At 46.3% G+C, this 27,836-nt stretch overlaps 1 protein-coding gene across 1 annotated transcript; it reads right to left on the bottom strand.

Annotated features, from left to right (window-relative positions):
• Positions 1 to 5,632: 5,632 nt before the first annotated feature.
• Positions 5,633 to 27,709, bottom strand: naaladl1 (N-acetylated alpha-linked acidic dipeptidase like 1). The gene is made up of 19 exons (XM_064936635.1): positions 27,206 to 27,709; positions 26,764 to 26,936; positions 17,429 to 17,550; positions 14,032 to 14,151; positions 13,102 to 13,294; positions 12,583 to 12,676; positions 12,310 to 12,414; positions 12,138 to 12,223; positions 11,784 to 11,903; positions 11,192 to 11,277; positions 10,930 to 10,993; positions 10,288 to 10,355; positions 8,375 to 8,466; positions 8,098 to 8,191; positions 7,869 to 7,950; positions 7,439 to 7,612; positions 6,600 to 6,687; positions 6,248 to 6,340; positions 5,633 to 5,891 (listed from the first exon to the last, which is right to left on the bottom strand). Exons 1-19 carry the CDS (start codon positions 27,400 to 27,402, stop codon positions 5,714 to 5,716), a joined length of 2,229 nt encoding a protein of 742 aa, XP_064792707.1. The 5' UTR covers positions 27,403 to 27,709; the 3' UTR covers positions 5,633 to 5,713.
• Positions 27,710 to 27,836: the final 127 nt, after the last annotated feature.

Raw genomic sequence — 27,836 nt, forward strand, 5'->3', positions numbered from 1 at the left:
AAGATAATATACTGGGGGAAGTAGATAATGATAATGAACAGGGGGAGGTAGATAATATACTGGGGGAGGTCGATGATGATAATGAACAGGAGGAGGTAGATAATATACTGTGGGAAGTAGATAATGATAATGAACAGGAGGAGGTAGATAATATACTGTGGGAGGTCGATGATGGTAATGAACAGGAGGTAGATAATATACTGGGGGAGGTCGATGATGATAATGAACAGGAGGTAGATAATGATAATGAACAGGAGGTAGATAATATACTGGGGGAGGTCGATGATGATAATGAACAGGAGGTAGATAATATACTGGGGGAGGTCGATGATGATAATGAACAGGAGGTAGATAATATACTGGGGGAGGTCGATGATGATAATGAACAGGAGGTAGATAATATACTGTGGGAGGTAGATGATGATAATGAACAGGAGGTAGATAATATACTGGGGGAGGTCGATGATGATAATGAACAGGAGGTAGATAATATACTGTGGGAGGTCGATGATGATAATGAACAGGGGGAGGTAGATAATATACTGTGGGAGGTAGATGATGATAATGAACATGGGGAGGTAGATAATGATAATGAACAGGAGGTAGATAATATACTGTGGGAGGTCGATGATGATAATGAACAGGAGGTAGATAATATACTGGGGGAGGTCGATGATGATAATGAACAGGAGGTAGATAATATACTGGGGGAGGTCGATGATGATAATGAACAGGAGGTAGATAATATACTGGGGGAGGTCGATGATGATAATGAACAGGAGGTAGATAATATACTGGGGGAGGTCGATGATGATAATGAACAGGAGGTAGATAATATACTGGGGGAGGTCGATGATGATAATGAACAGGGGGAGGTAGATAATGATAATGAACAGGAGGTAGATAATATACTGTGGGAGGTCGATGATGATAATGAACAGGAGGTAGATAATATACTGGGGGAGGTCGATGATGATAATGAACAGGAGGTAGATAATATACTGGGGGAGGTCGATGATGATAATGAACAGGAGGTAGATAATATACTGGGGGAGGTCGATGATGATAATGAACAGGAGGTAGATAATATACTGTGGGAGGTAGATGATGATAATGAACAGGGGGAGTTAGATGATGATAATGAACAGGGGGAGGTAGATAATATACTGTGGGAGGTCGATGATGATAATGAACAGGAGGTAGATAATATACTGTGGGAGGTAGATGATGATAATGAACAGGAGGTAGATAATATACTGTGGGAGGTAGATGATGATAATGAACAGGGGGAGTTAGATGATGATAATGAACAGGGGGAGGTAGATAATATACTGTGGGAGGTCGATGATGATAATGAACAGGAGGTAGATAATATACTGGGGGAGGTCGATGATGATAATGAACAGGAGGTAGATAATATACTGTGGGAGGTCGATGATGATAATGAACAGGAGGTAGATAATATACTGGGGGAGGTAGATAATGATAATGAACAGGAGGTAGATAATATACTGTGGGAGGTCGATGATGATAATGAACAGGAGGTAGATAATATACTGTGGGAGGTCGATGATGATAATGAACAGGAGGTAGATAATATACTGGGGGAGGTAGATAATATACTGGGGGAGGTAGATAATGATAATGAACAGGAGGTAGATAATATACTGGGGGAGGTCGATGATGATAATGAACAGGAGGTAGATAATATACTGTGGGAGGTCGATGATGATAATGAACAGGAGGTAGATAATATACTGTGGGAGGTCGATGATGATAATGAACAGGAGGTAGATAATATACTGGGGGAGGTAGATAATGATAATGAACAGGAGGTAGATAATATACTGTGGGAGGTCGATAATGAACAGGGGGAGTTAGATGATGATAATGAACAGGGGGAGGTAGATAATATACTGTGGGAGGTCGATGATGATAATGAACAGGAGGTAGATAATATACTGTGGGAGGTAGATGATGATAATGAACAGGGGGAGTTAGATGATGATAATGAACAGGGGGAGGTAGATAATATACTGTGGGAGGTCGATGATGATAATGAACAGGAGGTAGATAATATACTGTGGGAGGTAGATGATGATAATGAACCGGACGAGTTAGATGATGATAATGAACAGGGGGAGGTAGATAATATACAGGGGGAGGTAGATAATAAACAGGAGGAGTTAGATCATGATAATGAACAGGGGGAGGTAGATAATGATAATGAACAGGGGGAGGTAGATAATACACAAGGGGAGGTAGATAATGATAATGAACAGGAGGAGTTAGATAATGATAATGAACAGGGGGAGGTAGATAATACACAAGGGGAGGTAGATAATGATAATGAACAGGAGGAGGTAGATAATATACAGGGGGAGGTAGATAATGATAATGAACAGGGAGAGTTAGATCATGATAATCAACAGGGGGAGGTAGATAACATACAAGGGGAGGTAGAAAATGATAATGAACAGGAAGAGTTAGATAATGATAATGAACAGGGGGAGATAGATAATCTACTGGGGGAGGTAGATAATGATAATGAACAGGAAGAGTTAGATAATTATAATGAACAGGGGAGGTAGATAATGACAATGAACCAGGGGGAGGTAGATAATACACAGGGGGAGGTAGATAATGACAATGAACCAATGGGAGGTAGATAATACACAGGGGGAGGTAGATAATGACAATGAACCAATGGGAGGTAGATAATACACAGGGGGAGGTAGATAATGACAATGAACCAATGGGAGGTAGATAATGATAATGAACAGGAAGAGTTAGATAATTATAATGAACAGGGGAGGTAGATAATACACGGGGAGGTAGATAATGATAATGAACCAGGGGGAGGTAAATAATGAACAGGGGTAGTTAGATAATGAACAGGGGGGTAGATAATGAACAGGGGTAGGTAGATAATGATAAAGATCATGAGCAGGGGTAGGTAGATAATGATAAAGAACGGGGAGGGTAGATAATGAACATGTGGAGAGAGTTAGATAGTAAACAGGGTGAGGTAGGTAAGGAAAATGAAGAGGGTGGCAGGTAACGATATTGAAGGTCGGTAGATTAAGATAAAGCCATTTTGATGACATCTTTCCTGAATTGTGGTTCCAGTCTGATATGTTTGCTACACTCATTTCAATACAACTTACATCCACACATGCATTGCAGCGACGGCAGTGCCATGCAGCAGGGGGGAGGTAGATCTCACATCTACTGCACCAGTCCATATCATACCTCTGACCATTCACTATCACATAGGCCACCTCTGCTGTGCCTGGCCATGGGGGGCCTGAGAGAGAGGAAAGAGAGGTAGAAGAAGATGGAGGGAGAAAGAGAGAGAGAGAGAGGCTTTATAAACATTGCTCCTTCATGGTAATTTCTGGATAACAATGTAGCGACTTTAAAGGAGAATCTGGAGTAGGACTTGACTCAACAACTCTGCAGCTCAGATACAGATGTAGGATCTTAATTTGACCAGTTTCTCACAGCAGGAAAATAATCCTCCAGCAATAGGAAATTATTGTGTGAATTGTAATTAATGGACATTCATGTATGGGTTGATCATTCTTTTGTTAGGGTGTAACCGGTGTGAAATGGCTGGCTAGTTAGCGATGCATGCTAGTGGCATTTCAATCGCTGACGTCACTCGCCTGCCAAGGGTCCCTGGTTCAAGCCCAGGTTGGGGAGAGGAGAGGGACAGAAGCTGCGTTGTTACAAGGGCAAATCGAGTCTGACATTCTAAAGTGGGAATTACAAACTTTAGAAGCCTTTTTAAAACTCGAATGCATTAAACGTTTGCATTTCAGCTGCACAGGAAAATTATCTGCAACAACAGAGTGATCAAATGAAGAGAGCAGATCTGTACCACCTGTGCCATAATGATACAGGCTTCTTGGTATAGGAAGTAGCCTAGTTGCTTACTTATTAATAACTCTTGAAAGGAATATCAAAGCTCCCTAATATCAAAGCTATATTTAATAATACTATTATAATGCTGTTGTTAACATGATAATATTACCTTGGTGGAGAATGCCAGGATCCATGAAACTTGACACCAGGAAAGTTATCAAGGTCCCAGTTAGTAACATCGCAGAGGCCACAGGATAGGCCACTGAAACATGAGTAGCCAACCAAGCGCACCTGGCAAGGACGGGAATAAAGTCAACTGTCAAGTCATCCTTGCAGAAAACTGCAGGTGGACTGGGTTTTGATTGAATGTGACATTTGGGGACAACCTAATATAAGGAGAAGATTAGCTTGTAAATTTACGGGAAAGTGATGTACAGCACGCTTATTACGAAACCCATGCCGGCTGTAAAACTCGGCCCGAGGCCTCTCACAACCCAGTGCGGCCGTCTCTTCTTCTTGCGCGGCTTCTCGTTGTCCGAGTCCATATGGCTTCTAAACTTCCAATTTAGGTTCGTGTCGAGCTCACATTAAAAACACTTTTCGGAAAGAAAAAAAAATATTCTTTACTCTTTAAATCTAAAAAATGCTTTATTTTCTTTGAGCTACAATGACTGTAGTTCTGTCCAGCTTTCCACTTCCTCACGACAGATGATGCTGTCATGGAAACCGTGAGAGAACGCGCTCAAGCCCCTGACCGCTCGTGATAGAAAATGCTTGGTAGTCTTTTTAAAATAACATAGACTGTATAGCCGAGATTTAAAAAATAAAAGAACGCACACACTATTAAGCCATATAAGCCTATGATTGTTATTTAATTGTTTATTAAATAGTAAATATATATGTAAACAGAGCTTTTTTAAATTTATTTTATTTGATAGTCATTAGTCTCCCTAGGCAGAATCTGCAATCTGCTCAACCGTTGCTGACGCATACGAGATCTTACAACGCCTGGATAGACATTTGCCATATCAGCTAACCACATCATTATGTTATAGCAATCTGGTGCTGACCCCAGAGATCCTATTAAATTACTAGAGGTGGAGTCTATGTGATAAACCCTAAAAGTTGCAGAATGGAGTAAAAATGGCAGTCATATTCGTCAGGGAGAAATCCAAACCCATCGTATTGGAACGAATGGCTGTCTATGTATAATTCTGATTTTACTTATGCATGAAAATAAAAGTAAGGCATTTGACAAGAAATGGTGTAATATAATTGTCAACCTAAAATATTGTTATATAATTAAAAATACAGTTTATACAGGTTTTATACACATTTTGTCAGTAGATAGCCTCTAAAATAAATGTAACCAAACCATAAATGTCACATTTTTCGTTTTCTTGGAAAGCTGTGAGTGATATTATATGGTACAATATCAGTACTTGTTGCATTACAACGTATCTAAGTCCTATCATGATGTCAGCCAGTGTCTGGCTGTGGATTGGCTACATTGTTTGAATGGAATGTTGGAATATTGGCAGTTAATTTGAACAATAATGGAACCATTCCTCTAAAACTGTCTGGCTAGCTAGCTAACAAACATACAGGGAAGATAAATTCTTCAAATTCATTATTTTAAACAAAATCTTATCAAAGCACTGCTAAACCATGGTTGACCAAATCCCTGACCAAAATGGCTGACCTTACCATCATAAGAAAGTAATAATCTAACTGCACATAGGATGACATTCCATGAGACAGTCTCTTCACAGAAATATAATTAAAACTTTATTATTATATATGTAAACTGAATATCATAACATATATCAGAATCTCTATGTTCTCTCTAAATGGCGTCTCCCAGTGTGTGAGCGGCCCCCTGTATGGCCTGGATCAGGATGGACAGCTGACGGTGTGCTTCCTTCCAGTCGCTGTCCAGTCCAGTCGACGCAGCTCTGGTATACGCATCAGCCAGTCCTGGGAAGGTAGCCTGTCCAGCCTTACTGGAGGCCCAGATCACATGTCTGGAAGAGCGAGAGAGAGAGACGGGTTGAACGAAGGTGTGGTGAGTCATGTTAGACGGTCAGAGGAGGGAAGAGAGGGGGAGTGGCCTAAGCATTCAATGAAGATTTTCATGAAAGGTGCACAAAACATCAAATATGATAGATGGTAAACATTGGATGCTCATCTAGGGGATAGGACATAGTTTCCCAACCTGAATCCATATCGATCATCAAATGTGATAGATGGTAAACAGTGGATTCTCATCTAGGGGATAGGACATAGTTTCCCAACCTGAATCCATATCGATCATCAAATGTGATAGATGGTAAACAGTGGATTCTCATCTAGGGGATAGATCGTAACATAGTTTCCCAACCTGTATCCATATCGATCAGGGAACGCCACAGGGTCCAGGAAAGCCCTATCCAGGAGCATCAGTTGGTCATTGATCCTACGCACCTTTAGGGGCCTTAATATGGACAAAGCACTGGTTTAGAGAGTGAGGTGAGTGAGGTGAGAGGTGAGTGAGGTGAGAGGTGAGGTGAGAGGTGAGTGAGGTGAGTGAGGTGAGTGAGGTGAGTGAGGTGAGTGAGGTGAGAGGTGAGTGAGGTGAGAGGTGAGTGAGGTGTCAGGTGAGTGAGGTGAGTGAGGTGTCAGGTGAGTGAGGTGAGAGGTGAGTGAGGTGAGAGGTGAGTGAGGTGAGAGGTGAGTGAGTAGCTACCACTCACGTCTCGTTGGCCAAGTCTGAATCTCTGATCAGCTGGTCCAGTCTGGCGGCTGCAGAACGGAAATTCCTCACAGCAGTCTGTAATGGCTCTGAAATAGGAGCAGGGACAGGATATTCTAGAACAGTGTTTCTCAACCGTAGAATATTGCTGACTGGTCCCTGAGATTGTGTGTCTGTGTGTCTGTTTTGTCTAAACAACTTAAACCAGAGGTTCCCAAACTTTTTTGGTCCACGACCTCATCTTGATATATAAAAAATAATTGCGACTCCACCATGTAAAACAAAAATGTAATCTAATCAACGGACAATATTTACTTTTTTAATTGAGGCCATGACAGTCTATTACAAATCAGTCTGACAGTACTTCAACCTGAAGGAAGTATGGGTTGTAGTGACTGATATGTGTCAGAAAGAAACATCGTCATTATCACTGATGATCTTTTCCCCCAGTCTGATTGGCCGCCTGGTCTTGTCCACTCTGTTCTAATGAGTCTTGTGGGCATTATAGAAGGAAACGGGTGACACATACACTACGTGTTCCTGAGTCTTATCGTTCAGTAACGGGGTCATAGTATTTTGTCGCGTAAACCGTTCAAAAGATAAAACCACATTATCAGAAACCGCTCTGTTACAGCAGCTAGAGGCTACCGGGGGTTACTGACGTTGTTAGCTGTTTAGACACAAACATAGCATCACCTACTGTCTCCATCTATCCATCCACCCCTCTACCCTTCCATCACCTCTCTATCCCTCCATCCACCTTTTCACCCCTACCCCTTCGCTACCACCCCATCCCTCTTTGTGTGTGTGTGTGTGTGCGTGCGTGCGTGCGCGACCCACCTATTGAGATCATATGCGCTGCCAGTCCATCAGTGTACAGCTCCATGGCTTTACTGAGGTATCCTTCCAGAGTCTCTGCATAGTCACTGCAGTTGAACGGCAACAGAAGGCTATCAGCCAATCGCATCAGGACGTTCCCTGCCGTCCTGGCAACCGTCTGGTGACTGGTGAACCCTTAGGAGAAGAAGGGGAGAAGGAAGGGAGAGAGAGACAGAGAGAGAGACAGAGGCAGAGAGAGAGAATGAAATATTCAGTAAAGAGATGATATCAGGGTAAAGATATTGACAGGAAAGGGATAGAGAGACCAAGAAGAAAGACAATAGACATACAGTATATACATAGAGAGAGAGATTGAACTCATAAGGTCAACAGCAGTGTGTTTGTCTTTATGTTCCCCCTGTAGCCACCTGGCCCATATCTCCCTGCTCACCTGGGTCGATGAACTTGGAGGCATAGTCGAAGGTGTCATATGCCGTGTGATACGCTGGGTAGATTCTGGCTCTGGTTTTGGTCTGCATGAAAACAGCATGGATCATGGGATGTGACTTAAAGGACTAACTGATCATTTGTTAAGACCGTGAAATGACTCTCATCGTGTGTGTGTGTGTGTGTGTGTGTGTGTGTGTGTGTGTGTGTGTGTCTGTCTGGTCTTGTCTTACTCTGTCGTAGGTGTAGGAGATATCCATGGAGGTGATACCTAGGAAGTGGATGAAGGCAGCGTAATCACTTCCTGCCCCAGTCAGAAAACCCACACTATAATCAAAAACAACAACAAAAAAACAAATCATCAACCAATCAAATCTCTGCTATGACTGCCAATTAACTGAAGGGCCAATTAAAATCCCTAAAATCATTTCACTGACATCTTAATCATTTCTTAAATAGTCCTCTAGGTCTCGTCACATGTTTCATGAAAAGAGAAAGTAGGCTATTCACTTGGGGATGACTCCGTAGGCGGGGCTAGTGCGGTTGAAGTAGCGAATCCAGTTGTCGTAGACGGATGTCGAGTCTGATCCAGGTGTCTTCACCTGTAGAAAAGCAATCAAACACCATTATAGTGATGGCTTCTTTTTTGGGAAAAAAATGAAGATAGATAGATTGGTCAAATGTTTTGACACCACTGTAAGAGTCAAATATTTAATCATCCATTGTTGGTTTGACAAACGATGAAAGGAGTAGAAATACCCACACACTGTTGTACGCTCATACACACACACTGTTGTACACTCATACACACACACTGTTGTACACTCATACACACACACTGTTGTACGCTCATACACACACACTGTTGTACGCTCATAACCACACACTGTTGTACGCTCATAACCACACACTGTTGTACGCTCATACCCACACACTGTTGTACGCTCATACCCACACACTGTTGTACGCTCATACACACACACTGTTGTACGCTCATACCCACACGCTGTTGTACGCTCATACCCACACGCTGTTGTACGCTCATAACCACACGCTGTTGTACGCTCATAACCACACGCTGTTGTACGCTCATAACCACACGCTGTTGTACGCTCATAACCACACGCTGTTGTACGCTCATAACCACACGCTGTTGTACGCTCATAACCACACGCTGTTGTACGCTCATAACCACACACTGTTGTACGCTCATAACCACACACTGTTGTACGCTCATACACACACACTGTTGTACGCTCATACACACACACTGTTGTACGCTCATACACACACACTGTTGTACGCTCATACACACACACTGTTGTACGCTCATACACACACACTGTTGTACGCTCATACCCACACACTGTTGTACGCTCATACCCACACACTGTTGTACGCTCATACCCACACACTGTTGTACGCTCATACCCACACACTGTTGTACGCTCATACCCACACACTGTTGTACGCTCATACACACACACACTGTTGTACGCTCATACACACACTCACTGTTGTACGCTCATACACACACACACTGTTGTACGCTCATACACACACACACTGTTGTACGCTCATACACACACACACTGTTGTACGCTCATACACACACACACTGTTGTACGCTCATACACACACACACTGTTGTACGCTCATAACCACACGCTGTTGTACGCTCATACACACACGCTGTTGTACGCGCATACACACACGCTGTTGTACGCGCATAACCACACGCTGTTGTACGCTCATACACACACGCTGTTGTACGCTCATAACCACACACTGTTGTACGCTCATACCCACACACTGTTGTACGCTCATACCCACACACTGTTGTACGCTCATACCCACACACTGTTGTACGCTCATAACCACACACTGTTGTACGCTCATAACCACACACTGTTGTACGCTCATACCCACACACTGTTGTACGCTCATAACCACACACACTGTTGTACGCTCATAACCACACACACTGTTGTACGCTCATAACCACACACTGTTGTACGCTCATAATCACACACTGTTGTACGCTCATACACACACACTGTTGTACGCTCATACACACACACTGTTGTACGCTCATACCCACACACTGTTGTACGCTCATACCCACACACTGTTGTACGCTCATACCCACACACTGTTGTACGCTCATACCCACACACTGTTGTGCGCTCATACCCACACACTGTTGTGCGCTCATAACCACACACTGTTGTACGCTCATACCCACACACTGTTGTACGCTCATACCCACACACTGTTGTACGCTCATACCCACACACTGTTGTACGCTCATACCCACACACTGTTGTACGCTCATAACCACACACTGTTGTACGCTTATACTTTTTTTGTTTTTTACCATTTTTTACTGCAGACGGCATTGAGAAGAGAATTAGAGGCCTCACCTGTTTGGAGGCCTTGAGGATAACACTCTGAGCAGAGGGGGACGACGATGCCCTTAGAGTAGCGTTAGCTGGAGCAGGGGGATGACAAGGGATACTGGAGGTCAGGTTCAAACACAATGCTTCCACTACACACAGAGAATGTTTCCTAGACACAGATTCTCCATTTAAAGGTGATTTTTAAAGTCCGGGACTTGGCTTGTGTCCAAGAAACCAGTACTTATTTAACTGCTAACTATGTGTACTGTAAACAGTTGCCCTGGGCCTGTATCCACATAGCATCTCAGAATAGGATCAGCTTTACCTTTTAAATCATAATGAATAATATTACAGATCCTAGATCAGCACTCCTCCCCTGAGATGCTTGTGTGGATACGGGCCTTGATTGTTGGAGTAAAAACACCATCAGTTTAACATGCTCCCTCTGTCATAACTGGGGCGGCAAGAAACCTAGTGGTTAGAGCGTTAGACTAGTAACCGAAAGGTTGTAAGACTGAATCCCCGAGTTGACGAGGTAAAAATGTGTTGTTCTTCCCCCTGAACAAGACAGTAAACCCACTGTTCATAGGCTGGCATTGTAAACAAGAATTTGTTCTTTAACTGACTTGCCTAGTTAAATAAAGGTATAAAATACATCACTCTTACCGAATACAGCTATGTCCACGTTGATATAGGCGACAGAACGTTCACTCAGCTTGCTGTAATACTCCTGAGGAGGAGAACATCGCGTTAACTTATCTCTATCAGAAACACCATAATGTGGACCTTCTAGCGAATCCTTTCCTTGACCCTGTGTTGCTGCTTGCCTTTACAGGGTGAAGGTCGGGTTACTGTGAAACACCTTGTGACAACAGATGATGTAGACAGGGATTTTATCAATATCATTTGATTGATTTCGATTGTTCACCTCAGTGTACTCTGTGGATCCAATCAGACCGAACTCCTCGGCTCCCCAGCTCCCAAAGATGATGGATCTCCGTGGCCTCCATTTCCCTGACAGACAGGCGGTGATGTTGTTCACTGTTTACTGCTCCCAACAACAATGACTGGGTATCATTTTGTTATCCTACAGTAGTTCTTCGTTTTTGTTCAGCTCCTTTATCTAACTGAGCCAAGTTAAATAAAACCACCTCACCTCCCTAACCCATGTCTAACTCCCTAACCCAGGTCTAACTCCTTAACCCAGGTCTAACTCCCTAACCCAGGTCTAACCCAGGTCTAACTCCTTAACCCAGGTCTAACTCCTTAACCCAGGTCTAACTCCTTAACCCAGGTCTAACTCCCTAACCCAGGTCTAATCCAGGTCTAACTCCTTAACCCAGGTCTAACCCAGGTCTAACCCCCTAACCCAGGTCTAACTCCTTAACCCAGGTCTAACCCAGGTCTAACTCCTTAACCCAGGTCTAACCCAGGTCTAACTCCTTAACCCAGGTCTAACCCAGGTCTAACTCCCTAACCCAGGTCTAACTCCCTAACCCAGGTCTAACTGTGATGCTCACCCTGCTTGACCATCCGTCCCAGCACCCGGGTCACCTCCAGCATCACGGAGGTTCCACTGCTGGGGTCGATGGCCCCATGGACCCAGCTGTCTCTGTGGTTACCGTAGATCACATACCTGTCTATGGGACAAAGACTTGAATTAGATTAGAGAAAAACTTTGGTTTGACGCTGGTCTGCTTTAAAATGTGTGTGTATGATTCTTCACCGTCTGTGTTTTTGTATATGAACTGTTTTGCTTGTATGATGCACAATGCATATGTCGTCATAATGCTTGACTCAATTGGCTTGACACTTGAGGGAGCTTCTTCCCCATGGCCAGTGTGGTTCGGTAGCTCGAGCTGAATCCTTCTCACCTGGCTCAACACTGCCGCGAATCACCCCCATCACATTGGCAGAATTCTTCAGCTCCTCGCGGTTATAGATGTCTAGTTTTACATCGCTGGAACAGAAACACACGTTTTTTTTAGCAAACATTCAGCTAAACTTGATATTGTCGTACTTTTATAGAGATTTACCAAATCCCACCTGTTGTCGAAGTTGGATGTTGGTTTGAATCCTGGTCCCCCAAAATTATACGTGCAGTTGAATGCTCCCTGCCATTCGGATGGGGCGGGCTCTCCTCCCAGCTCACTGCAGAGATGACCAATCAAATACGGCAAACAGGATTCAGAACCAATCACATTGGGCGGACCCTTCTTGGACACCAAATACTCTACTCCCCATGAGCCATTGGTCAACCAATCGGCTCTCCACAAAAGTTAATGACGTCACAATGGACCAATGGTAAACCCCACTCACCAGATCAAGGTGTAGGCATCCTCAAACCCGATTGGTTGAGTCGGGATTGGCGGGATCCCGGTGACATTCTTTTCTGGTATTCTGTATGTGTCATCTACAGATGGAAATGTCAGAAGTGGGAACTGTGAAAACGCCTTGGAAAGTCTGAGTGACTAAGATGATCAATGTACTTACGACGGCGATCACATACACGTGAATACGGTCAAAGATGGCCTCTACAGCAGTCAAATTGTAACCTGTTTTAGTTCAATCTAGACAATTTTGCAACTATGTAGTTAGGTGTTTATTACCGTTTGATTCCAACTGTCACTATAATGTCAAAGGTCAAAAGGTAATTTAACAGGAAGTTTAGCTGATAGAGTATCTCTTGAAATAGACTGAAATGTGTGGTAACTGATTTAAAATGCTGTTACTTCGTCAAGATCATTTTGAGATGATATCTCATTTTGAGGGTCATAGGTCCTACCTTCTTATAACAAGTCAATTATTTACCACCACATCATAATGCATCATGGGTACCTTTAGCGGCCAGGTAGGGTGTCAGCATGTCTCCATAGTGGGTGTTGAAGGAGCCCCTCTCCACCCCTGAGGGGGGCATGTACCAGGAATAGGGGTACGTCTCGTTGTTGTCGGACATCTTGCCATCGTTAATGTCCCACGGGTCGGTGTAGACCAGCACCCCGATCACACCGTACGGAGCTGCATTGATGGCCTGGAGAAGAGGCACAACATGACAGTCAAAGTGGTCATGTTAGTCATGGGCTGTATCTGAAATGGTACCCTTTTCCCAATATAGTGCACTAGTTTTAGTGCACTACCACCCAGCAAACCAGGAACATTCCCAGAACATTAACTAAAATTCCTATTATGTTCTAGTTATAGTATTATCTAACCTTAGGATGATAACAGCCCCAAAATATTCATAGAATGTTTTTGCTTAAAAATCTATGTATTCATCAAAAATGTTTTAGATTAAATATCCTCGGAACATTTCACTCAAATGTTGTGCACAACACCTGTAACAACCACTACAGAACATGTTTGTATAAAACATTTGCCTGATGTTGCAGTAATGTTCCTATGACACATTTAATCTGTTAATTAAAAGGTTTCCAGAATGCTTCATTAGGTTGTGGGAACGGTGGGAACGTCACAAAATATATGTTCCCCCCAAAAATAACTGAGTTGTGCGGATGATTCTACAATGTTTATTTTGGGGTGCAAAAAACACTCACCTGATGTTCGTTCCCAGAACACATTTAGTCAGTTTTGTTTTATGGTTATTTACCCTCGGAGTCTGAATATTTACCCTCGGAGTCTGAATATTTACCCTCGGAGTCTGAATATTTACCCTCGGAGTCTGAATATTTACATGGAATTCCGACCAACCAAATGTCATCCCAAAAACAAAAAAAATCATGGCATTTGTAGTCAATGAATTGGACTCACTTTCCCTGCTCTCCCCTCTCCTCCATATCTGGTGATAGCGATGGTCCCTGTCAGGTTCAGGGTCTGGTTGAGCAGGAAGTAGTCACTGGGCTTCCCTTGATTGGCGTAGACCAGTCTCCCCTGACAACACACACACACACACACACACACACACACACACACACACAATCATTGAACCGCAATCCACCTCAGTCTAAAACTAAGACTGATATCGATTGACTGTAGGAGATATTAAACTGATATTCGAGTGATCAGCAGATTGTAGTAGATATCAGTCTGTTAACAGTAGACAATACCAGGAGATAGACACCACAAGCGTAACATATAGCCTGTTATTGTATTTATTATTTTCTATGTCATCGTTACAGTTTTATAACTGTGGATTTCACAAGTACTGTATGTGGTGAATGTTCTAAACTCTGTGTACAAATACTCCAAACTGGTAGGACTTGTAACGGTCTAAAGCTTTCATTGTGCATTCATTTGGTTTGGAGACATCTTTCACCACACACCCATTGGTCCAAAAAATAGAAGTTACTGTGAAATATAATAACAACTAGTTAATTCAATAGCAAAAGACTTGAGATACATGTTTTCAAAAATGCCCTTTGAACGTGCAGTGCAGTATTGTAGATTACAGTATATCCCACTGTTTTCACATTAGGCAATATACTTGCACTACCTATTAAAAATTGATTGAACATCACATTTTTGTTCAGATATAATTACAACATAGATGTACTGGAATCAAGTGAAATGAAATGAAAAGAAAGAAACAGGGTAGCCTAGTGGTTAGAGCGTAGAGGTGGCAGGGTAGCCTAGTGGTTAGAGCGTAGAGGCGGCAAGGTAGCCTAGTGATTAGAGCGTAGAGGCGGCAGGGAAGCCTAGTGGTTATAGCGTAGAGGCGGCAGGGAAGCCTAGTGGTTAGAGCGTAGAGGCGGCAGGGTAGCCTAGTGGTTAGAGCGTAGAGGCGGCAGGGTAGCCTAGTGGTTAGAGCGTAGAGGCGGCAGGGTAGCCTAGTGGTTAGAGCGTAGAGGCGGCAGGGTGGCCTAGTGGTTAGAACGTTGGACTAGTAACCGAAAGGGTGGAAGTTCAAATCCCCGAGCTGACAAGGTACAAATCTGTCGTTCTTCCCCTGAACAGGCACTGCTCCTAGGCCGTCATTGAAAATAAGAATTTGTTCTTAACTGACTTGCCTAGTAAAAATAATAAAGGTTAAAAAAAATGTAAAATAAAAAAAACGTTTAGCAGGCACTAGTTTCCCATCAAGCCACACTTGAGTAAATAGCACCAAAGCGATTGAAACAATGATGCATATAAACCCTGGATTGCCGACGCTATATAATGGCCGTGGAGACGCTTTGAAGCCACCATCCATATTGGCACTCCCCAGAAGGGGACGTCCTCCATTGGAATGAATGGAATTCTACAGTATTTTAATGGACAAAATGACATGTAGTTAAGTATTTTTGTTGTTGTCGTGGGGACAGTAACATTGGTACTCTAAACAAACAAAAAAACTTTGAGGAAAATGTAGCTCACATAATGTAATCTTAAAAGTAAGATGTCTGTCATAGAATAAAAGTGTTGAACACGAACGTATATGTTAATGAATTCATTTCTACAGCTTTGAAAATATATATATTTTTTTACAATGGAGGAGGAGCACCCAAGATGGATGGGTGGTGACTGTCAGTCATCCAGGGTTTATACACTTCATTGGATTGAAGAAAAATAATAACGTATTGTAGTGGTCCTGTACAGTGGCTCAGTTCATAAGAGTATGGCACTAGCAACACCAAAGTTGTGGGTTCTATTCCCACTGCGGTCGCATACCAAAATGTGTGGATTGTTGTCATTTTGGATCAAAACATCTGCTATGTAAATGGCATGTATTGGAGTAGTGTGAACCACTCAAACTCTGTTGTAGACAAACCAGTTTACATGTCAAATCTATAAGTTTACCAAACGTTTAACTGATTGTCGGATAAGAGCAGTCGGATTATGTTATAGGAAAATATATTTTAACAAAAAATAAAAGAAGCATATCAAAAGTAATGTGAGCGAAAGGAAAGGACTTTATATGAACATTTCAGCTCCCTGCAATGTGAAACATGTATTTCTAAGATGAAACATTAAGTTTGGTGAAAAAGTGACTGTGTGATTTTTGTGTTGTACTTCGTCAATTGAAAATGTGCCTAGAGTTTTGAAACAACTGTCTTTTTGATCATCTAGTTAAGAGTTTTGACTAAGAGATGTGGCAATTTACCACAACACAATAAAGGAAATGGAATGTTATCTGGTGAGACACATCATAAAACACCTTCCCTTTTGACCTCGGACTATCTCAAATCTTAATAAGAATTTAACAACCTCAAAGGTCGTGCCTTGACGTGCCCCAGTGGGGGGCACAGAGAGGTGACATTTATGACATGAACTAAATAAAACTGGTTAACCAATAACCTCGGGGACAAAGAGAGATCATGAAAGACACCTTTTCTTTCCATCTGTCCTGTCCGTCTGTCCATATATTGTCTATACACAGACACGGTATCATTCTAAATAACTAGCCTACGGTGAGTTGTTTAAACCAGAACAGGTCATTTAATTGATAAACTGTGGAGAAGATAACATAAAGAACATGACCGTCCTTGGATCTGCTTAAGAAATGGACATTTTGGGTGTCTGCTGCATAGGCCCAGGATCCCCCTGGTCTGCCTGTCTGTGTGTTGGTGGGTAAAGACCTACCTTTGGGTGTCTGCTGCATAGGCCCAGGATCCTCTTGGTCTGCCTGTCTGTGTGTTGGTGGGTAAAGACCTACCTTTGGGTGTCCGGCGGGGGCATAGGCTGCATAGGGCCGAACCACCTCAGGATCCCCCTGGTCTGCCTGTCTGTGTGTTGGTGGGTAAAGACCTACCTTTGGGTGTCCGGCGGGGGCATAGGCTGCATAGGGCCGAACCACCTCAGGATCCCCCTTGGTCTGCCTGTCTGTGTGTTGGTGGGTAAAGACCTACCTTTGGGTGTCCGGCGGGGGCATAGGCTGCATAGGGCCGAACCACCTCAGGATCCCCTGGTCTGCCTGTCTGTGTGTTGGTGGGTAAAGACCTACCTTTGGGTGTCCGGCGGGGGCATAGGCTGCATAGGGCCGAACCACCTCAGGATCCCCCTGGTCTGCCTGTCTGTGTGTTGGTGGGTAAAGACCTACCTTTGGGTGTCCGGCGGGGGCATAGGCTGCATAGGGCCGAACCACCTCAGGATCCCCCTGGTCTGCCTGTCTGTGTGTTGGTGGGTAAAGACCTACCTTTGGGTGTCCGGCGGGGGCATAGGCTGCATAGGGCTGAACCACCTCAGGATCCCCCTGGTCTGCCTGTCTGTGTGTTGGTGGGTAAAGACCTACCTTTGGGTGTCCGGCGGGGGCATAGGCTGCATAGGGCTGAACCACCTCAGGATCCCCCTGGTCTGAACTATATGCCTTCTCCTTCTCTCTGGCAGTGTACAGGACAGCATCAGAAGGGCTCACTGCAACACACGAACACACACACAGTAGTAGGAAAATGTTGATTTTGATGCAGAATCATATCCATAGCAATAATAACAACCAAGGACATTTCACAAGGAGTATAAAACATACACAGAGTAACATGGAGTACTTCAGCTCCTAATGCCACACAACACCATGCCTGGTTGACCTCCTAATGCCACACAACACCAAGCCTGGTTGACCTCCTAATACCACACAACACCAAGCCTGGTTGACCTCCTAATACCACACAACACCAAGCCTGGTTGACCTCCTAATACCACACAACACCATGCCTGGTTGACCTCCTAATGCCACACAACACCATGCCTGGTTGACCTCCTAATGCCACACAACACCAAGCCTGGTTGACCTCCTAATGCCACACAACACCATGCCTGGTTGACCTCCTAATGCCACACAACACCAAGCCTGGTTGACCTCCTAATGCCACACAACACCAAGCCTGGTTGACCTCCTAATACCACACAACACCAAGCCTGGTTGACCTCCTAATACCACACAACACCACGCCTGGTTGACCTCCTAATGCCACACAACACCAAGCCTGGTTGACCTCCTAATGCCACACAACACCAAGCCTGGTTGACCTCCTAATACCACACAACACCAAGCCTGGTTGACCTCCTAATACCACACAACACCATGCCTGGTTGACCTCCTAATGCCACACAACACCATGCCTGGTTGACCTCCTAATGCCACACAACACCAAGCCTGGTTGACCTCCTAATGCCACACAACACCATGCCTGGTTGACCTCCTAATGCCACACAACACCAAGCCTGGTTGAACTCCTAATGCCACACAACACCAAGCCTGGTTGACCTCCTAATACTACACAACACCAAGCCTGGTTGACCTCCTAATACCACACAACACCACGCCTGGTTGACCTCCTAATGCCACACAACACCAAGCCTGGTTGATCTCCTAATGCCACACAACACCAAGCCTGGTTGACCTCCTAATACCACACAACACCAAGCCTGGTTGACCTCCTAATACCACACAACACCATGCCTGGTTGACCTCCTAATGCCACACAACACCATGCCTGGTTGACCTCCTAATGCCACACAACACCAAGCCTGGTTGACCTCCTAATGCCACACAACACCATGCCTGGTTGACCTCCTAATGCCACACAACACCAAGCCTGGTTGACCTCCTAATGCCACACAACACCAAGCCTGGTTGACCTCCTAATACCACACAACACCAAGCCTGGTTGACCTCCTAATGCCACACAACACCAAGCCTGGTTGACCTCCTAATGCCACACAACACCAAGCCTGGTTGACCTCCTAATACCACACAACACCAAGCCTGGTTGACCTCCTAATGCCACACAACACCATGCCTGGTTGACCTCCTAAAGCCACACAACACCAAGCCTGGTTGACCTCCTAATACCACACAACACCAAGCCTGGTGTACCTCCTAATGCCAAACAACACCATGCCTGGTTGACCTCCTAATGCCACACAACACCAAGCCTGGTGTACCTCCTAATGCCAAACAACACCATGCCTGGTTGACCTCCTAATGCCACACAACACCAAGCCTGGTTGACCTCCTAATACCACACAACACCAAGCCTGGTGTACCTCCTAATGCCACACAACACCAAGCCTGGTTGACCTCCTAATGCCACACAACACCATGCCTGGTGTACCTCCTAATACCACACAACACCATGCCTGGTTGACCTCCTAATGCCACACAACACCATGCCTGGTGTACCTCCTAATGCCACACAACACCATGCCTGGTGTACCTCCTAATACCACACAACACCATGCCTGGTTGACCTCCTAATGCCACACAACACCATGCCTGGTGTACCTCCGAATACCACACAACACCAAGCCTGGTTGACCTCCTAATGCCACACAACACCAAGCCTGGTTGACCTCCTAATGCCACACAACACCAAGCCTGGTTGACCTCCTAATACCACACAACACCATGCCTGGTTGACCACCTAATGCCACACAACACCAAGCCTGGTTGACCTCCTAATACCACACAACACCAAGCCTGGTTGACCTCCTAATACCACACAACACCAAGCCTGGTTGACCTCCTAATACCACACAACACCAAGCCTGGTTGACCTCCTAATGCCACACAACACCAAGCCTGGTTGACCTCCTAATACCACACAACACCAAGCATGGTTGACCTCCTAATACCACACAACACCAAGCCTGGTTGACCTCCTAATACCACACAACACCAAGCCTGGTTGACCTCCTAATACCACACAACACCATGCCTGGTGTACCTCCTAATGCCACACAACACCAAGCCTGGTTGACCTCCTAATACCACACAACACCAAGTCTGGTTGACCTCCTAATACCACACAACACCAAGCCTGGTTGACCTCCTAATACCACACAACACCAAGCCTGGTTGACCTCCTAATACCACACAACACCAAGCCTGGTTGACCTCCTAATACCACACAACACCAAGCCTGAGGTACCTCCTAATGCCACACAACACCAAGCCTGGTTGACCTCCTAATGCCACACAACACCAAGCCTGGTTGACCTCCTAATGCCACACAACACCAAGCCTGGTTGACCTCCTAATACCACACAACACCAAGCCTGGTTGACCTCCTAATACCACACAACACCAAGCCTGGTTGACCTCCTAATACCACACAACACCACGCCTGGTGTACCTCCTAATGCCACACAACACCACGCCTGGTGTACCTCCTAATGCCACACAACACCGAGCCTGGTTGACCTCCTAATGCCACACAACACCGAGCCTGGTTGACCTCCTAATGCCACACAACACCGAGCCTGGTTGACCTCCTAATGCCACACAACACCGAGCCTGGTTGACCTCCTAATGCCACACAACACCGAGCCTGGTTGACCTCCTAATGCCACACAACACCGAGCCGGATTGACCTTCTAACGCCACACAACACCGAGCCTGGTTGACCTCCTAATACCACACAACACCATGCCTGGTGTACCTCCTAATGCCACACAACACCAAGCCTGGTTGACCTCCTAATACCACACAACACCAAGCCTGGTTGACCTCCTAATACCACACAACACCAAGCCTGGTTGACCTCCTAATACCACACAACACCAAGCCTGAGGTACCTCCTAATGCCACACAACACCAAGCCTGGTTGACCTCCTAATGCCACACAACACCAAGCCTGGTTGACCTCCTAATGCCACACAACACCAAGCCTGGTTGATCTCCTAAAGCCACACAACACCAAGCCTGGTTGACCTCCTAATACCACACAACACCAAGCCTGGTGTACCTCCTAATGCCAAACAACACCATGCCTGGTTGACCTCCTAATGCCACACAACACCAAGCCTGGTTGACCTCCTAATACCACACAACACCAAGCCTGGTGTACCTCCTAATGCCACACAACACCAAGCCTGGTTGACCTCCTAATGCCACACAACACCATGCCTGGTGTACCTCCTAATACCACACAACACCATGCCTGGTTGACCTCCTAATGCCACACAACACCATGCCTGGTGTACCTCCTAATGCCACACAACACCATGCCTGGTGTACCTCCTAATACCACACAACACCATGCCTGGTTGACCTCCTAATGCCACACAACACCATGCCTGGTTGACCTCCTAATACCACACAACACCATGCCTGGTTGACCTCCTAATGCCACACAACACCAAGCCTGGTTGACCTCCTAATGCCACACAACACCATGCCTGGTTGACCTCCTAAAGCCACACAACACCATGCCTGGTTGATCTCCTAATGCCACACAACACCAAGCCTGGTTGACCTCCTAATGCCACACAACACCAAGCCTGGTGTACCTCCGAATACCACACAACACCAAGCCTGGTTGACCTCCTAATGCCACACAACACCAAGCCTGGTTGACCTCCTAATGCCACACAACACCAAGCCTGGTTGACCTCCTAATACCACACAACACCATGCCTGGTTGACCACCTAATGCCACACAACACCAAGCCTGGTTGACCTCCTAATACCACACAACACCAAGCCTGGTTGACCTCCTAATACCACACAACACCAAGCCTGGTTGACCTCCTAATACCACACAACACCAAGCCTGGTTGACCTCCTAATGCCACACAACACCAAGCCTGGTTGACCTCCTAATACCACACAACACCAAGCATGGTTGACCTCCTAATACCACACAACACCAAGCCTGGTTGACCTCCTAATACCACACAACACCAAGCCTGGTTGACCTCCTAATACCACACAACACCATGCCTGGTGTACCTCCTAATGCCACACAACACCAAGCCTGGTTGACCTCCTAATACCACACAACACCAAGTCTGGTTGACCTCCTAATACCACACAACACCAAGCCTGGTTGACCTCCTAATACCACACAACACCAAGCCTGGTTGACCTCCTAATACCACACAACACCAAGCCTGGTTGACCTCCTAATACCACACAACACCAAGCCTGAGGTACCTCCTAATGCCACACAACACCAAGCCTGGTTGACCTCCTAATGCCACACAACACCAAGCCTGGTTGACCTCCTAATGCCACACAACACCAAGCCTGGTTGACCTCCTAATACCACACAACACCAAGCCTGGTTGACCTCCTAATACCACACAACACCAAGCCTGGTTGACCTCCTAATACCACACAACACCACGCCTGGTGTACCTCCTAATGCCACACAACACCACGCCTGGTGTACCTCCTAATGCCACACAACACCGAGCCTGGTTGACCTCCTAATGCCACACAACACCGAGCCTGGTTGACCTCCTAATGCCACACAACACCGAGCCTGGTTGACCTCCTAATGCCACACAACACCGAGCCTGGTTGACCTCCTAATGCCACACAACACCGAGCCTGGTTGACCTCCTAATGCCACACAACACCGAGCCGGATTGACCTTCTAACGCCACACAACACCGAGCCTGGTTGACCTCCTAATACCACACAACACCATGCCTGGTGTACCTCCTAATGCCACACAACACCAAGCCTGGTTGACCTCCTAATACCACACAACACCAAGCCTGGTTGACCTCCTAATACCACACAACACCAAGCCTGGTTGACCTCCTAATACCACACAACACCAAGCCTGAGGTACCTCCTAATGCCACACAACACCAAGCCTGGTTGACCTCCTAATGCCACACAACACCAAGCCTGGTTGACCTCCTAATGCCACACAACACCAAGCCTGGTTGATCTCCTAAAGCCACACAACACCAAGCCTGGTTGACCTCCTAATACCACACAACCCCACGCCTGGTTGAACTCCTAATGCCACACAACACCAAGCCTGGTTGATCTCCTAATGCCACACAACACCAAGCCTGGTTGACCTCCTAATACCACACAACACCAAGCCTGGTTGACCTCCTAATACCACACAACACCATGCCTGGTTGACCTCCTAATGCCACACAACACCATGCCTGGTTGACCTCCTAATGCCACACAACACCAAGCCTGGTTGACCTCCTAATGCCACACAACACCATGCCTGGTTGACCTCCTAATGCCACACAACACCAAGCCTGGTTGACCTCCTAATGCCACACAACACCAAGCCTGGTTGACCTCCTAATACCACACAACACCAAGCCTGGTTGACCTCCTAATGCCACACAACACCAAGCCTGGTTGACCTCCTAATGCCACACAACACCAAGCCTGGTTGACCTCCTAATACCACACAACACCAAGCCTGGTTGACCTCCTAATGCCACACAACACCATGCCTGGTTGACCTCCTAAAGCCACACAACACCAAGCCTGGTTGACCTCCTAATACCACACAACACCAAGCCTGGTGTACCTCCTAATGCCAAACAACACCATGCCTGGTTGACCTCCTAATGCCACACAACACCAAGCCTGGTTGACCTCCTAATACCACACAACACCAAGCCTGGTGTACCTCCTAATGCCACACAACACCAAGCCTGGTTGACCTCCTAATGCCACACAACACCATGCCTGGTGTACCTCCTAATACCACACAACACCATGCCTGGTTGACCTCCTAATGCCACACAACACCATGCCTGGTGTACCTCCTAATGCCACACAACACCATGCCTGGTGTACCTCCTAATACCACACAACACCATGCCTGGTTGACCTCCTAATGCCACACAACACCATGCCTGGTTGACCTCCTAATACCACACAACACCATGCCTGGTTGACCTCCTAATGCCACACAACACCAAGCCTGGTTGACCTCCTAATGCCACACAACACCATGCCTGGTTGACCTCCTAAAGCCACACAACACCATGCCTGGTTGATCTCCTAATGCCACACAACACCAAGCCTGGTTGACCTCCTAATGCCACACAACACCAAGCCTGGTGTACCTCCGAATACCACACAACACCAAGCCTGGTTGACCTCCTAATGCCACACAACACCAAGCCTGGTTGACCTCCTAATGCCACACAACACCAAGCCTGGTTGACCTCCTAATACCACACAACACCATGCCTGGTTGACCACCTAATGCCACACAACACCAAGCCTGGTTGACCTCCTAATACCACACAACACCAAGCCTGGTTGACCTCCTAATACCACACAACACCAAGCCTGGTTGACCTCCTAATACCACACAACACCAAGCCTGGTTGACCTCCTAATGCCACACAACACCAAGCCTGGTTGACCTCCTAATACCACACAACACCAAGCATGGTTGACCTCCTAATACCACACAACACCAAGCCTGGTTGACCTCCTAATACCACACAACACCAAGCCTGGTTGACCTCCTAATACCACACAACACCATGCCTGGTGTACCTCCTAATGCCACACAACACCAAGCCTGGTTGACCTCCTAATACCACACAACACCAAGCCTGGTTGACCTCCTAATACCACACAACACCAAGCCTGGTTGACCTCCTAATACCACACAACACCAAGCCTGGTTGACCTCCTAATACCACACAACACCAAGCCTGGTTGACCTCCTAATACCACACAACACCAAGCCTGAGGTACCTCCTAATGCCACACAACACCAAGCCTGGTTGACCTCCTAATGCCACACAACACCAAGCCTGGTTGACCTCCTAATGCCACACAACACCAAGCCTGGTTGACCTCCTAATACCACACAACACCGAGCCTGGTTGACCTCCTAATACCACACAACACCGAGCCTGGTTGACCTCCTAATGCCACACAACCCCGAGCCTGGTTGACCTCCTAATGCCACACAACACCGAGCCTGGTTGACCTCCTAATGCCACACAACACCAAGCCTGGTTGACCTCCTAATGCCACACAACACCAAGCCTGGTTGACCTCCTAATGCCACACAACACCAAGCCTGGTTGACCTCCTAATGCCACACAACACCAACTCTGGTTGACCTCCTAATGCCACACAACACCAAGCCTGGTTGACCTCCTAATGCCACACAACACCAAGCCTGGTTGATCTCCTAAAGCCACACAACACCAAGCCTGGTTGATCTCCTAATGCCACACAACACCAAGCCTGGTTGATCTCCTAATGCCACACAACACCAAGCCTGGTTGACCTCCTATAGCCACACAACACCAAGCCTGGTTGACCTCCTAATACCACACAACACCAAGCCTGGTTGACCTCCTAATGCCACACAACACCAAGCCTTGGGTACCTCCTAATGCCACACAACACCAAGCCTGAGGTACCTCCTAATGCCACACAACACCAAGCCTGGTTGACCTCCTAATGCCACACAACACCAAGCCTGGTTGACCTCCTAATGCCACACAACACCAAGCCTGGTTGACCTCCTAATACCACACAACACCAAGCCTGGTTAACCTCCTAATACCACACAACACCACGCCTGGTGTACCTCCTAATGCCACACAACACCACGCCTGGTGTTTCTCCTAATGCCACACAACACCACGCCTGGTTGACCTCCTAATGCCACACAACACCACGCCTGGTTGACCTCCTAATGCCACACAACACCAAGCCTGGTGTACCTCCTAATGCCACACAACACCAAGCCTGGTTGACCTCCGAATACCACACAACACCAAGCCTGGTTGACCTCCTAATACCAAACAACACCAAGCCTGGTTGACCTCCTAATACCAAACAACACCAAGCCTGGTTGACCTCCTAATACCACACAACACCAAGCTTGGTGTACCTCCTAATGCCACACAACACCATGCCTGGTTGACCTCCTAATGCCACACAACACCAAGCCTGGTTGATCTCCTAATACCACACAACACCAAGCCTGGTTGACCTCCTAATACCACACAACACCACGCCTGGTTGACCTCCTAATACCACACAACACCAAGCCTGGTTGACCTCCTAATACCACACAACACCAAGCCTGGTTGACCTCCTAATGCCACACAACACCAAGCCTGGTTGACCTCCTAATACCACACAACACCAAGCCTGGTGTACATCCTAAAGCCACACAACACCAATCCTGGTTGACCTCCTAATACCACACAACACCACGCCTGGTTGACCTCCTAATACCACACAACACCACGCCTGTTTGACCTCCTAATACCACACAACACCACGCCTGGTTGACCTCCTAATACCACACAACACCAAGCCTGGTTGACCTCCTAAAGCCACACAACACCAAGCCTGGTTGACCTCCTAAAGCCACACAACACCAAGCCTGGTTGACCTCCTAATGCCACACAACACCAAGCCTGGTTGACCTCCTAAAGCCACACAACACCAAGCCTGGTTGACCTCCTAATGCCACACAACACCAAGCCTGGTTGACCTCCTAATGCCACACAACACCAAGCCTGGTTGACCTCCTAAAGCCACACAACACCAAGCCTGGTTGACCTCCTAATACCACACAACACCAAGCCTGGTGTACCTCCTAATACCACACAACACCACGCCTGGTGTACCTCCTAATGCCACACAACACCACGCCTGGTTGACCTCCTAATGCCACACAACACCAAGCCTGGTGTACATCCTAATGCCACACAACACCAAGCAGAAGAACAATTACTACTAGTATTAGTAAATATAACATGTGACTTTTACATGGGGGCCTCGCTGGGTCTAAAAGCAGTGCACTATATGATATGGGCCAGGGACCAGGGTTATAGTTAGGACGCACCCTAAAGCCCATGACTCACCCACGGTGACCTTGTTGGGGGTGTTGGGGTCTGGGAAGGACAGGTAGACCTTGTACTCCTCCCTCCAGGCCTGGTCCAGTCCTGTGTCTGGGTCCTGCCACCTCTTTAACATGTACTGAACCGTCTGCTCGTCCCCTGGCGAGGTCGCCATGTGGGGCACTTTAGTCAGCTCCCTGGAGAGACACATGGGGACGAGGGAACGATCATGAGAGAGATGCTCTCTGAAGACGTTTGACGTGTGTGTGTGTGTGTGTGTGTGTGTGTGTGTGTGTGTGTGTGTGTGTGTGTGTGTGTGTGTGTAATCTAGCCCATATTGTTCCTGACCTGCTTCAACAGATGAACAAAAGAGAGATGAAAACAGGGATATCTAAAAACACTGGCACAGTATCCAGCAGCGTGTGATCTGATTGAGCAATTGATTGATTGATGTCCAGCATCTGACCTGAGGTTCTCCTGTATCGCAATGTTGTCCACCTCTGCGATAAACTTCTGGATGAGAGCCTCGTCTACGTCCTGTGTCACGTCCATTACCCAGTCAGGGGCGGTGGAGCCCCTCTGGATGCCGAAGTGCCCCAACAGGATGCCTGCAGTCAGCACCAGAGCTGCTCCCAGACTACCCAGCAGCACCTTCTTCAGCATGGTCCTCCTGGTCCTCTTCCTGGAGATCTACTCTGGAACAGTAGAACAAGGTCTCTAACACTCTAGAACCAAGTCTCTAACACCCTAGAACCAGGTCTCTAACACTCTAGAACCAGGTCTCTAACACTCTAGAACAAGGTCTCTAACACTCTAGAACCAAGTCTCTGAGTAACGGTCGTTGACATACAGAAGTTTCACCTAAACACAGAAACACAGATGAAGTCTATTTCAGAGTTCCGGAGGGTGAAAGACAATGGTATGTGCAAATAGGATGTTCAGCAGGATCTGTGGTTTACTGTCTGCATAATGAGCCCTTAAAAGCCCTCCCCAATTCCCACTGTAAAGTTTAATGATTACTTTTTTTCAGAGGTGATGGACTTTGAAACACACACACACACTTGTTCACTGTTGCACATTGTCCAACCTCTGGAGAA

This window comes from Oncorhynchus masou, chromosome 25 (assembly GCF_036934945.1).
Source record: "Oncorhynchus masou masou isolate Uvic2021 chromosome 25, UVic_Omas_1.1, whole genome shotgun sequence".
In the NCBI taxonomy this organism is placed as follows: Eukaryota; Metazoa; Chordata; class Actinopteri; order Salmoniformes; family Salmonidae; genus Oncorhynchus; species Oncorhynchus masou.